Genomic DNA, 12,455 nt, shown 5'->3' with positions numbered 1-12,455 from the left:
CCTGGTTTGGTAACAAATGCTGAGTTCAGTTTCCTCATATTGGTGGCTTGAAATCGGCCATGGTGGGAGTATTTACACCAAGGAAATCTACAGATCTACAAATTAATTCCTTGTTGACTGTATACTTAAGGAAGTGAGGGGGGAATATGTTAATAATGCAGATTAAACTTGAATGTGTATGGTGTCTGCAGCCTTTACCTCATGAATAGCACAAGTTGAGGAACTACTCTTCCAGTACTTGACACTGTTATTCGACTTGGCAGAGAAGTTCCTTACTCATGTCATCAACGTGTGAGTGAAGCTCCAAAGAGTGCAGCTGGGAAGGAGGAAAGTAACTGAAGAAAGTTTGGAAGCAGTGAAGATCCAACGTTGGGTTTCACTTTACTTTTTTTTAAAAAATTTTTTGGCCGCGCAGCACAGCATGCAGGATCTTATTAGTTCCCCGGCCAGGGATGGAGCCTGCGCCCCTGCAGTGGAAGCGTGGAGTCTTAACCACTGGACCCCCAGGGAAGTCCCCTATTTCACTTAACTCTTAACGTAAAAGAAAATCAGCCAACATTCGGGTCATAGCTATATTCCTTTGGCAATGGGGTGAGCAACTTATTCGCTGAAGGGGATAGACATCAAGCATTTATCCGTGGTCTTACTTTGTGACACTACAGAATTACAAAAACCCACACTGGATTTTGCAAGGCACACCAAGGTTACAGCCGCATGTAACTTACAATACAGAGTTGTGTACCGTTGTCCCTACACACACACACACACACACTCTTTCCGGGAGCTGGTACAGAGTTGTGTACCGTTGTCCCTACACACACACACACACACACACACACTCTTTCCGGGAGCTGGTACAGAGTTGTGTACCGTTGTCCCTACACACACACACACACACACACACACACACACACTCTCTCTCTCTCCCCAGGAGCCGGTGCTGCCCACTGTGCTCCGCGTAGAGCTGGCTCTGGGGTCCCCGGGGAGCTCGGCTTGGGCGGGGCGGGAGCAGACTGGCCGCGAGGCGCCCTTCCCAGAGCCACCGCTAGGGGCCGAGAGCGAGGCAGGCGGCAGCTTCGCGCTTTGGCCCCCCGCGCGGCCCGTCGCCCGGCGCCGTGGCGGGAAAATCCGACTGGGCCTTCCCGGCCACCGCCTCTTTCTGTCATCGCGCGCCTGCCAGGATCCGCTCGCGGTGATGATGGAGGAGGAGAAGGGGGCCGAGGAGCAGCAGCGATTCTCTTACCAACAGGTACAGGAGAATGCGGTCTTGGCTGGGCTGGGGGAGGACGGCGTCTAGATTGTGCAGGGGAGAAAAAGGCCCTGCCTCCGCCCGCTCTCGCCTTCGTGCCGGGGTCGGAGGGCGAGCTCGGGCCTGCTCGGGCCGGCTCCGGCCGCCTGGCGCCTGCGCTTAGGCCGGCTCGGCTGCCGCGGGGGGTGCTGGGAGGCGGTTTCCATGGTATCGCGGATCGGAGCGTGCGGGCGGCGGCGCAAGAAGGGAGAGTCCGTGGAAGTTCCTGCGGCGCTCCACGGAGGCCGGCGGCCGGGGTCCCTCTGGCTTTGGGGCAACCTCAGTCTCCTCGGACAGGGTCGTTGTGAGGCGCCTGGCACGCAGCACAAGCTCTAAAATGTTGGCTCCCGTAACCCGTGCGCTCTCCGTCCTGCCCGCGAGGAGACAAGCCTCAGACCCTGGTGCAAATCCAGGCCGTCCGGCTCCCGAGCCCATCGGATGTGAGTTCGAATCTCGACTCCGCCCGGAGGGTTGTGTTGACTCTGCCCAAACTCAGTTTTCCTAGATGGAAAATCGGGGTGATAGTAACCAGCTCTCGGGGTAGTTATGGGTATCCAGTCCTTTAGTCAGCACCGGAATAAATACCGCGTGGCAGAGGCGTGAGAACAGTGTTGTAAAGAGGTGAAAACCAAGAACCAGGCTGGCAACCTCAGGGAGGATTAACCGAAGAGACGCGGGAATGAGCTCCTAAGGTTCAGACGCTGTTTACCCACTCCCTTCCTTTATTTGAAGTTCAAGCCTTCAAGAAAAAGTTGCAAGAATAATGTATTCATCACCCATATGCCCCTCACCTCGATTCACCGATTAACATTTTGCTGTATTTGCTCCCTTGCTCCTTTTTTCGGAATTATTTGAGAATTAAATACACTTGACACTTCATCTTTAAATTTTAATACTTTAGCATGCTTCTCCCAAGAACAAGGGCATTCTGTGACATAATCTCTGATCACGCTCAGGAAGTTTGATATTGATAAAATCCTATGATCTAATGTCAGTCCATATTCAGTTTCCCCCAGTTGTCCCAAAGATGTTCTTTTTTTTCCTTTTTATTTATTTATTTATTTTTGGCTGCATTGGGCCTTCGTTGCTGCTCGCGGGCTTTCTCTAGTTGCGGCGAGCGGGGGCTACTTTTTGTTGTGGTGCGTGGGCTTCTCACTGCAGTGGCTTCTCTTGTTGCGGACCACGGGCTCTAGGCGCGCGGGCTTCAGTAGTTGTGGCCCACGGGCAGGTGGGATCTTCCTGGACCAGGGCTTGAACCCGTGTCTCCTGCATTGGCAGGTGGATTCTTAACCACTGCACCACCAGGGAAGCCCCCAAAGATGTTCTTTAGTGGTCTTTTTTCCATCATCCAGGATCCAGTCAGGGATCATGCCTTGCATCAAGTGGTCCTGGCTCCGGTCTTCCCTGGAACGGTTCTCCACCTTCTTTGTGTTTCATGACATTGGTGGTTTCCAGGAGTCCATTCATGGCACAGGTGTGGTGGGAGATAATCTCTTTGAGAGCAGGGACTGTCCTTTTCAGTTTTGTGTTCTCAGCCCCTAGTACAGAGCGTGGCTCTCAATAGACAACGCTTACTGAGTAAGTGAGTAAGGCTGCAAAGATGGACTGAGAAATTTGAACCTCGTTCTCTATGCAGTGGTGAGCCGGGGTGGGGGGGGGGAATCCAGCCATTCACTCAGCCAGCTGTTCTTGCCACTAGGTGGACAGCCGTGAACAACACTTGAAGGGTCCTGCCCTCGAGGAGTTTAGAGTCTAGAGATTTAGCCTCTCAGTGTTCAGCATCGAAGAAGGCACTTAGCCCGTTCCAGGAGGTGGGGGTAGGCGCCGGCAGAGAAAACTTCTGGAGCAGTCGGAAGGATCCCTGTCCTGTTCCCCCACCCCTAACCTCACCTCTACACATACCTACAAAAGATCCCTTGGAGGGTCTTTATCCCTCCCAGGGTGGTGGTCTCTTTGTCTCCTCCCACCAATGCCCTCCACTTACCTACTCTTGTGACATCTGAAACTAAGGAACGTAGGTCCCTTGCTTATCTGCCTGGCCTCTACTCTGGGGTCCTGGACTTGTGTTTTTGCAGTTCCTCCTCATCTTGCTTCTACCATGAACACTTGCTGGTAGAGTTGATACTGTCTTGGGTTCAGCTGTCACCATGTCCACTTCAGCTCTGTTTCCAGCACAGGTGGAGCCCACACAGGGCTCAGCAAGTTTATTCACGTGAGACGGAGACCTTGGCTTAGCTTGTTTTGCTTCTTTACTCCTCCGCATGGGGTAGAGGCATGTTTTCCAGTACCTGAAAGGGTTGCTGAGGAGCAGTGAGGGTCCTGTTGAGGTGGGCTAGCAAACCAGCAAATCAGAGGAGGGTCCAATGCAGCCTCACGAGCCTTTCCCTGTGTTGTCCTGGTCATTCGTCCTGTCTCATGCAGGACTGGGGCTGGCAAGGACTTGAAGCACGGGGACGGGGTCCTTTTGCATTTGCTTGATTAACCCCCACATGGGGGCAGAAATCCCTGTCTTTTTTCATTGTGTTGCCCAGACACCTAGCACACGCCTTCACGCAGTAGGCACTTGGCACATAAATGTGGCATAACTGAGTAAAGTCACATAGATGCCTCCCAAGTACCAGTCTGCCTTCATTCCCTGCTGAATTGCCATCATAATTCCTTACCTTTACTTGACCTAAATCATAACCATTAACTAGAAGGTAATGTTTCTACAAGTCACACTCCAGAGGGCCCCATTAATTTTTTAGTACAGTTGAAAAGTCAGTCAGCCATTATGGAAAGTGCTGAAGGAATCAGGGTGAGGATTCCTTCAGGTGAAGGAATCAGACCCTCTCCTTGATCTTAATTTTTTAAGATGTGAAAAGCTCTTATTTGCAATCTTACCCACAAAGTGTTTTGATTTTGCTTCAGAGGCTAAAGGCAGCGGTTCACTACACTGTTGGCCATCTTTGTGAGGAAGTTGCGTCGGACAAAGAGATGCAGTTCAGCAAACAAACCATTGCAGCGATTTCGGAGGTGACTTTTCAACAGTGCGGTATGCAGCCACGGTCTTCCTACAGATGTATAGAAAGCCCAGAGGTTGATTTGCCTGGGAGAAATGTGCGGGGGGGTGCCGTGGCGTGTCTTACCAGCAGACAGAGAACATTATCATTGGACACCGTTCATGAAACGTTTCTTTTATCGGCCGTAAGATTCAGATAGCTTATGGAAAGAACTATTTTTTTTTCTTTCTATTACCCTAACACGGGGGCATCAGCACCTTTATTTTATTGTGCTTTAAACTGCCGGGAACATTAGACATAAATTTCATTGCTTTATAACTTTTTTATATCACCCACAGTTTATTTGACAGTTGAACTTGCAGCCTTGGTATTTGCTTGACTTCAGAGGAGATTAATGTCCTCCTAAGCCCTAACTCGTAGCAAAATTTAAAGTTAGGGATAGTTTCTAGGAAGGAAAGGTGTAGCCACAATTACCAAAGGCTTGTAATGAAGGGTGGAGGGGGCCAGGGAGGACAAGGAGGTCATAATGAATCCAGTGATGGACCTGCCTGAAGGGCCTCCTCTCACCTTTAAAAGGATTTGTTGTATTAGTCACTGTACTTACTGTAGACATTGAGATTTCACTTTTCTCCCTCTGAAATAAGATTGAGATGGGGGGTGGATTTCCCTGGTGGTCCAGTGGTTAAGATTCTGTGCTTTCAAAGCAGGGGGCACGGGTTCGATTCCTGGTCAGGGAACTAAGATCCCACATGCCATGCAGCACTGCTGAAAAAAAAAAAAATTGCTATAGGGTGGCTAAAGCACATCTCTTTTTCTCTTTCAGAAAATTTTGCCAGAGACCTTGAAATGTTTGCAAGGTGGGTAGAGAGCTTGATTGTGGGATCTTTGTTTACATGCTATTGATACACCCCATCTGGTGGTGAATTTCAGGAGAGCTTTAGCTTTTTTTCCCCCTGTGTTTTGTGGATGCTCAGCCTCCAGTCATGATTCTGTAAGAAGGTAACATCTGCTTTAATCACTGTCCATTCAGACTTGATTTGGCATTTTTTGAAGCTTTCCAAGTATTTTTTGTTAATGGAACCAAAGTTATTCAGTTCCAGGTTAAAAAGGTATGAATCATGTCTCCAGGGCTCTGTGCACAGGGCCTGTGCTTTTAAGGCCATTTGTGCAGGTGGTGCAGTGCTGGGGCGTGAGGCTGGGCGCCCGGGCTGGGCTGCATCGTGCTCCGCGGGGAAGCTCGCAGGTGTCGGGATAATACAGCCCGCGGCCCGTCAGCCCTGCATTTGCTGAGCTTGTTACGAGTGAGACACACGCTCCTTGAAAAGTGTGTGACTTACTTTCAGCTGGTAAAGTGTTCGCTTTTACAGGTGATTTATGCTCCTCTCTTCAATTAGTACTGCAGGTAATTGAAAACAATTGCAACAAATTGCTTTCATGAAGCAGTTTGAATGAGGAAGGCCTGAAAGGGCCAAAGCTTTCTAATTTGCTCCCACTTCTGATTTGGTGCCAGCCTCTCCCACACCCCATGCTTTTCACCTTGCTCCTGTTAGCTCTTTGTTTCTCCGATGGATATTTTGAATGAATTACAGCAGTAGGTTCTCAGAGGTCAGGCTCTAAATCTTTCCTATTCCTGTGTATGAGTCCCTAAAAACCGCTTAGCATCTTCAACTTGGCCAGAAGGGATAAGGATAATATATAGGATACAGATAGCTTATATGGCTTATCATTGTTAATTCAGGCGGTTGCCCCTTACCTGTGCCTCGTGCCCACCCCCACTCTGAGTCTCCTGCGAAATACATTTACTACCTTTACTTACCATTTCTTTTCTTCTTTTTTTAAAAAATATGAGCCCTTTATATTACAAAGGAAGACACAAAAATGTAAATAAGTAGACAAATGGTTATTTGATTTGAACATAGAGTTTATCAATACAGATCACCTCAGCACTATTGACATTTTGGACTGGATAATTCCTTGTTCTGGTGGTGGCTGTCCTGTGCATTTTAGGGTGTTTAGTGGCACCCCTGGCCTCTACCCACTAGATGCCTGTAGCAAGCCCTCAGGTGTGGGTTTCCTCGCCATTTCTGTGTTAGTTGTGGGAAAAGACAATGAAAAACTTTAAATACTTCTAAATACTAGGAGTAAAAATGAAATTAGGGGACTTCCATGGTGGTCCAGTGATTAGACTCCCCACTCCCGATGCAGGGGGCCTAGGTTCGATCCCTGGTCAGGGAACTAGATCCCACATGCTGCAACTAAAAGATCCTGCACACAGCAATGAAGATCCAGCATGCCACAACTAAGACCCAACACAGCCAAAAAAAAAAACCTACAGAGATTTTTAAAAATTTAAAAAGAAATGAAATTAGAACTATTTAACATTGTAACACATTAAGCTTTCAGGTACTCTGTGTTTTTTATAGTTTTTTTTTTAATAGTCATCATGCTGTACATTACATTCCCATGATTGTCTTTTTTTTTTTTTAATTTATTTAATTTATTTGGTTGCGCCGGGTCTTAGTTGCGGCAGGCACGCTCCTAAGTTGTGCCTCACGGGCTCCTTAGTTGCAGCTCACCGGCTCCTTAGTGGTGGCACGTGTGCTCCTTAGTTGTGGCATGCGAACTCTTAGTTGCGGCACGCATGTGGGATCTAGTTCCCTGACCAGGGATCAAACCCGGGCCCCCAGCATTGGGAGCGCGGAGTCTTCACCACTGCGCCACCAGGGGAATCCCTGTGTTTTTTATAGTTACGTTAAGTCCATTTCCTTTTGCTGGGCACTGGGGCAGAGTGGTGTGTGGGTATCACTTAGACTGTCAGCTCCACAAGGAAGGACGTCATCTTTTGAGTAAAGGAGTCTGTGTAAAGGGTATCAGCCTATGTTCTCCGAGTGAGGCTTTACTAGGAGGTGCCTCCTCTTCTGCGGTGCTCACGTGGGTGCACCAGGGCGCCTCAGACGTCCTCCCAAGGACCCTGAGCGAACACAGGCACAGATTTTCTTAGAAGACTCATCCGTTGTCTTAATTTTACATTCGTTTTCAAAATAGTCCAGTTTGCTCTCATATAAAAAATCCTGTTTTAAAGTTTATCACTGAATAAAATTGATGTTCCCAGAAGGTCAGCTTTTTCCTGTGGTTTTGGGTTTTCCCTGTCACATAGTCCCTGCCCTGAGAACTACAATATGATTACCCCAGTTTGAGAAGTCTGAAATACATACTGTTTCAGGTTGGCTATATATTAAATAGTCTTTGGAGGCTGGGAACCTAACCAGTGTTTGTAACGTTGTTTCTATGAAATAAAATGCATTTAAATTGTAAATACTATAAACTCAATTCACCTGTAAACTTTGGAAGATCATCTCCCAATCTAAGTTGTGAATTTCCCTTATTTAGCTTTGAAATCTCTAGTCACCTAATGTTGTTAACATGTTAAAGATGAAACATTTTGAAGAAGATAGATATTCTACAGTAAATAAATTCTAGGGGCATTTTGGGAATAATCTTTGAAACCTGTGTTGCTAAAAGTGTTATATGAAAAATCCCTTTGTTACGTTCCCTAGAGTAATTTTCTGGAGCCAGAGGTTTGATTTAGGAGAATCTCTGATGTGCAGTGGCTGGCATAGGATATACCTGCTCCTCCATCTGGGAAAGTGGTAACATTAAAACATGGTGCAGAGGGGACTTCTCTGGTGGTCCAGTGGCCAGGGCTCCATGCTCCCAATGCAGGGGGCCCAGGTTTGATCCCTGGTCGGGGAACTGGATTCCACATGCCACAACTAAGAGTTGGCACGCTGCAACTATGAGTTGGCGTGCCGCAACTAAGACCCGGCGCAGCCAAGTAAATAAATTAAAAAATATTTTAAAAAAAGAATAAAGAATATGGTGCAGAGAAACCAGATGACAAGCTGAGTGGTGGAGACGATTGACTCTGCTGTTTCCTAAATGCTTCTCGTGAACAGATAAGCTAATCTTACTCTGTGAATAGTTCAGTGTGCTGCTTCCTCTTACCTACTCCTTGTATGGCACTTTACCAAGGCGGTAATACCGCCAGAGCAGCCTGATCGTGTGATAGAGATGAAGGCCACGGTGTGTCCATGGCACCTAATGTCCTGCACACAGGGAACTTGTGGACTGGCTTCATACTTTGTGGCTGCTATATGATCACCTTTTTTTTTTTTAATTTGTTTTATTTATTTATTTTTGGCTGCGTTGGGTCTTCGTTGCTGCGTGCAGCCTTTTTCTAGTTGCGGCGAGCCGGCTTCTCATTGTGGGGGCTTCTCTTGTTGCGGAGCACGGGCTGTAGGCGCGCGGGCTCTAGAGCACAGGCTCAGCAGTTGTGGCGCGTGGGCTTAGTTGCTCTGCGGCATGTGGGATCTTCCCGGACCAGGGCTCGAACCCGTGTCCCCTGCTTTGGCAGGTGGATTCTTAACCACTGTGCCACCAGGGAAGTTCTCTGTCACCTTCTGTCTGACTTTTTTCCCCGCTTTCCTCTGTTCTGGTCCTTGCAGGTGGCTAGTTAGAAGTTATCTTCTGACACGGGTATTATATCAGGACAGGCAGATATTGTCAATCATGATGAGATGGCACATGATACTTTCACACTTAGCAGGATGTGAAAGACTAACTTGGCCAAATTATGGAATATAATTTCTGTGATTTTATCTTTAACTCAACAGTGAGGACTTACTATGTGCTGGCCACTTTGATAGTTATTAAGGATACAAAGATTCCTCCTTATTCCTACTTACAAAGTTCCTAGTTATTTTTGGAGGAAGTTAGAAATGGCAAGAAAGGGTGTAATCAGAGTAATAAATTATTGAATAGAGCTTATTATCTCAAATTACCTTTTAAAGCAGGCATAGGAGGACTGGGACGAGAACTTGAGTCCGTGTTGTGAGCAAGAAACAGACTCCAGTTGAGAGGATGTTCTTTGTTCTAACTGGGCTGTTGTCGGGGGGATGCGTTATCTCCTAGTTGGGAAATGGGGTGTTAGGAGACACCTGCACAAGCTTTTTCCTGTAATGTAGGCTTTGGAGAAGAGCTTTAGGACCTTGGTGTAAGTGAAGCCATGCTTCATGGAAATTCTCTTTTCTTCTGTTTAACGTCTACTTAAGCAGAGACGATCTTTGTATCATGAGCTCTGTGTCATTCTCTTTTCACTGAAGGTGCTTCACTGACCTGCTTCTTGCTTTTTGTGTGGTGGCCTCTGTGTCCATTGTGACCAAGCAGGCCATTTGGGAAGGGTTTAACGCCCCTCACTCCTTCCCCTGCTCATATTCTCCAAGCACGCTGGCCCTCAGGTGGAAGTGGACAGACGGGCTTCTGCTTTCTCTCAGTCCCTTTATTTAGTTGGTATCTTGGCTCGTCACTTCACTCATTTTTGTGTCACTGTTGCTTAATGACCTTAATCTGAAAAGATGGGCTACTTAGAGATCCTTGCTGGTGTGAAGTCTGGCCATGAACTTCTGTGTTTCATCAAAACTTTAAATAATACCAAACATTTTGGTGAATTGTTTCTGCCCTTTCTGCAGACATGCGAAAAGAAGCACCATTAACACTGAAGATGTGAAGCTCTTAGCCAGGAGGAGTAATTCACTGGTGAGAGATGAATTTCTTTCCTCACTCCCCTTTCCCATCTGAATACATTATTCCCAATTAATCACTTGCAGCCATGAAGTGATTCCCCAGGGCACCTTGCATTAAAAACGAGAGATGCTTGAACCATTCAGACCTGCCTGTAATTTATAGGCTTTCTTTCATTATGATGGATCTTACTAAGCCAATTTGAAATTTTCTAATCAGTGCTCTCTGGATTCATAATTTGCCTTTTTTGTAATATCTCAAAACTTTGGTCCCATGTTTCATTTGGAGCATGATGTCAGAGACAGGTCGCAGGCCAGAGTGTATGGGGATAGTTTCGTTATGGTGCCCACAGTTCTGTTGGGCCAGGTATGGAAAGAGTATCTGTACATCTGGGATGTGCAGGAAATTGAGCACATTGTCTGTCTTTTCAAAGAAGTCTAGACATCATCTTGACCAAGCCCTCATTTTACAGGTGATGCTGTGATCGTCCCAGGCTAGTAGCTGTGGCCGATGGCAGATCCAGGACACCTGTGAGGTTTCCTGACTTAGTCTGATCCTAGCAGTTAAAATACTTTACGTTCCTCCCCAGGATGTGAGCTCCACGAGGGCAGGGATTTTTGTCCCCTTCTTCTCTGCTGCATCTGCCGTGCCTACAATAGGGCCTGGCCCACAGTAGGTGCTCACGAGTAGTTGCTGAATGAAGGAACTTGTGTAGCATTTGGCAGTTTACACAGGACTTTTATTGATAATATTTTACATATATTATTTAAAGCTCACAACTACCCTCTGAGGGTTTTCAATAACATGACTAGATAGCCCCATTTTACAGGCTAGGCTACTGGAGTTAAGTAACTTCCCAAAGTTAAATAGGAAGTTTTCTGGTTGACAGCTTAACCTTAACCTTTGAACCCTGAATCTAGTGCTGTTTCCACTGGGCTGTTCTCTATCTCTGCTCTTCTAATATTATTTCTCCAAAGTTTAAGTCAAGGTTAAGGATGATATGATTCCTAAGTAAATAGCTCAGGTGCCTCGTGGTGCCGTGTATCAGTGGAAAAGACATTTCTCTCTCCTCATAAATCCTGTCATAACTGTTACTTGGTCAGCTTCAGTGAGCAATTTCTATCTTTTGCCAAGGAATCGTCAGTGCAAGTCATCTTAGACTATTAATTGGGAAGTTTCCTGCTTAGTGCCTATTTGTCTACTTCAGAATGTTGTTTTTATTTTGGATTCTTAATTTTTTTTTCATCTGACAGAAACTTATTACTGAAGAGTTGGAGCTAAATTTGTGCATTAGAACAAGTCTTCCCTGAGGGCAGGGACCTTGTCTTATTTCCCTTGTATCTCTAGTCTCTGGTACACAGTAGTTGCTCAGTAATTTTAGTTGCATAAATTTAGGGGCACGTTGACTATATTTGTGCTTTGTAGAGTATATTTGTGATTGGCATGCCTTCTGTAAGCTACAAGTTTTAATTCTTTTGATTTTTCAAGGAACTCCTACCTGTTTGGTAGGATATGTAGCAGTGAGTTGACTTTTGAGGTTGATTCCTTCTTCCAGAAAAAATTTGAAGCTGTGTTTAACTCTAAGGAATGTAACCCAGGGTGGGAGTGGTTGGGAAACGGTGTAGATTTTTTTCTCCCCTTAGGCTTATAAATGGCTTTGCAACCAGATAAAAATGTAGTTAAAAAAATTTTTTTATAGCTAAAATACATCACAGAGAAAAATGAAGACATCGCTCAGTTTAACCTGGAACGAAAAGCAAAGAAGAAAAAGAAGTTAGAGGATGAAAACAAAAATTCAGTGGAGCCAGCAGAGGCTGGTGTAGTGGAAAGTGAGAATTAAAGTCTGTCGCCGTTTGGAAAAAGCAGCCTTCAGGTAGAGCCACTAAAAACACGTATTGCCAACAAAGGGTTTTGAAAGGGTAAGTGGAGATAACAAAAAAAAAAAGGCTTGGGGTCTTTTTGTACTGTATTCTCCAAGTCACTGACTGCAAAAGGTGGTTTAAAAGAGAACTGGAAACTCTTAAGCAAAATACTCCCATGTCTTACTGAAGCACATGAAAAAAGTGTGTGTTTGAATGGTATATATTGGAAATTGTATCTATTGCAATTAATAAAATTGTGTTAGCAATTACATATCGTTGACTTTTTCAAGCAAAAATCATAGTTATTTTTTCATTCTTTTATATAAGTTTTCAGGCTGACAGTCCCTGAAAGATGAATAAAGCTATATTTATTTAGTCCTTCTTTTTTTTTTTTTTTTTGGTTGCCCTGCGTGGCATGCAGGATCTCAGTTCCCTGCCCAGGGATTGAACCGGGGCCATGGCAGTGAAAGGGCCGAGTCCTAACCACTGGACCACCAGGGAACTCCCTATTTAGTTCTTTTGATTACCAATATTGATTTTTTAAAAAATTAATTAATTAATTAATTAATTTGTTTTCGGCTGCATTGGGTCTTCGTTGCTGTGTGCAGGCTTTCTCTAGTTGTGGCGAGCGGGGGCTACTCTTTGTTGTGGTGCGCGGGCTTCTCTTGTTGCAGAACACGGGCTCTAGGTGTGCTGGCTCAGTAGTTGTGGCTTGCGGGCTGC

At 45.9% G+C, this 12,455-nt stretch overlaps 1 protein-coding gene across 1 annotated transcript; it reads left to right on the top strand.

Annotated features, from left to right (window-relative positions):
* The first annotated feature begins 1,105 nt into the window (after positions 1-1,105).
* On the top strand, positions 1,106-11,943 carry CENPS (centromere protein S). The gene is made up of 5 exons (XM_061184996.1): positions 1,106-1,249; positions 4,199-4,322; positions 5,114-5,147; positions 9,819-9,885; positions 11,570-11,943. Exons 1-5 carry the CDS (start codon positions 1,196-1,198, stop codon positions 11,708-11,710), a joined length of 420 nt encoding a protein of 139 aa, XP_061040979.1. The 5' UTR covers positions 1,106-1,195; the 3' UTR covers positions 11,711-11,943.
* The last annotated feature ends 512 nt before the right edge of the window (positions 11,944-12,455 follow it).

This window comes from Eubalaena glacialis, chromosome 3, assembly GCF_028564815.1.
Source record: "Eubalaena glacialis isolate mEubGla1 chromosome 3, mEubGla1.1.hap2.+ XY, whole genome shotgun sequence".
Taxonomy (NCBI): domain Eukaryota; kingdom Metazoa; phylum Chordata; class Mammalia; order Artiodactyla; family Balaenidae; genus Eubalaena; species Eubalaena glacialis.
This window is presented reverse-complemented; position numbering and strand designations above follow the sequence as displayed.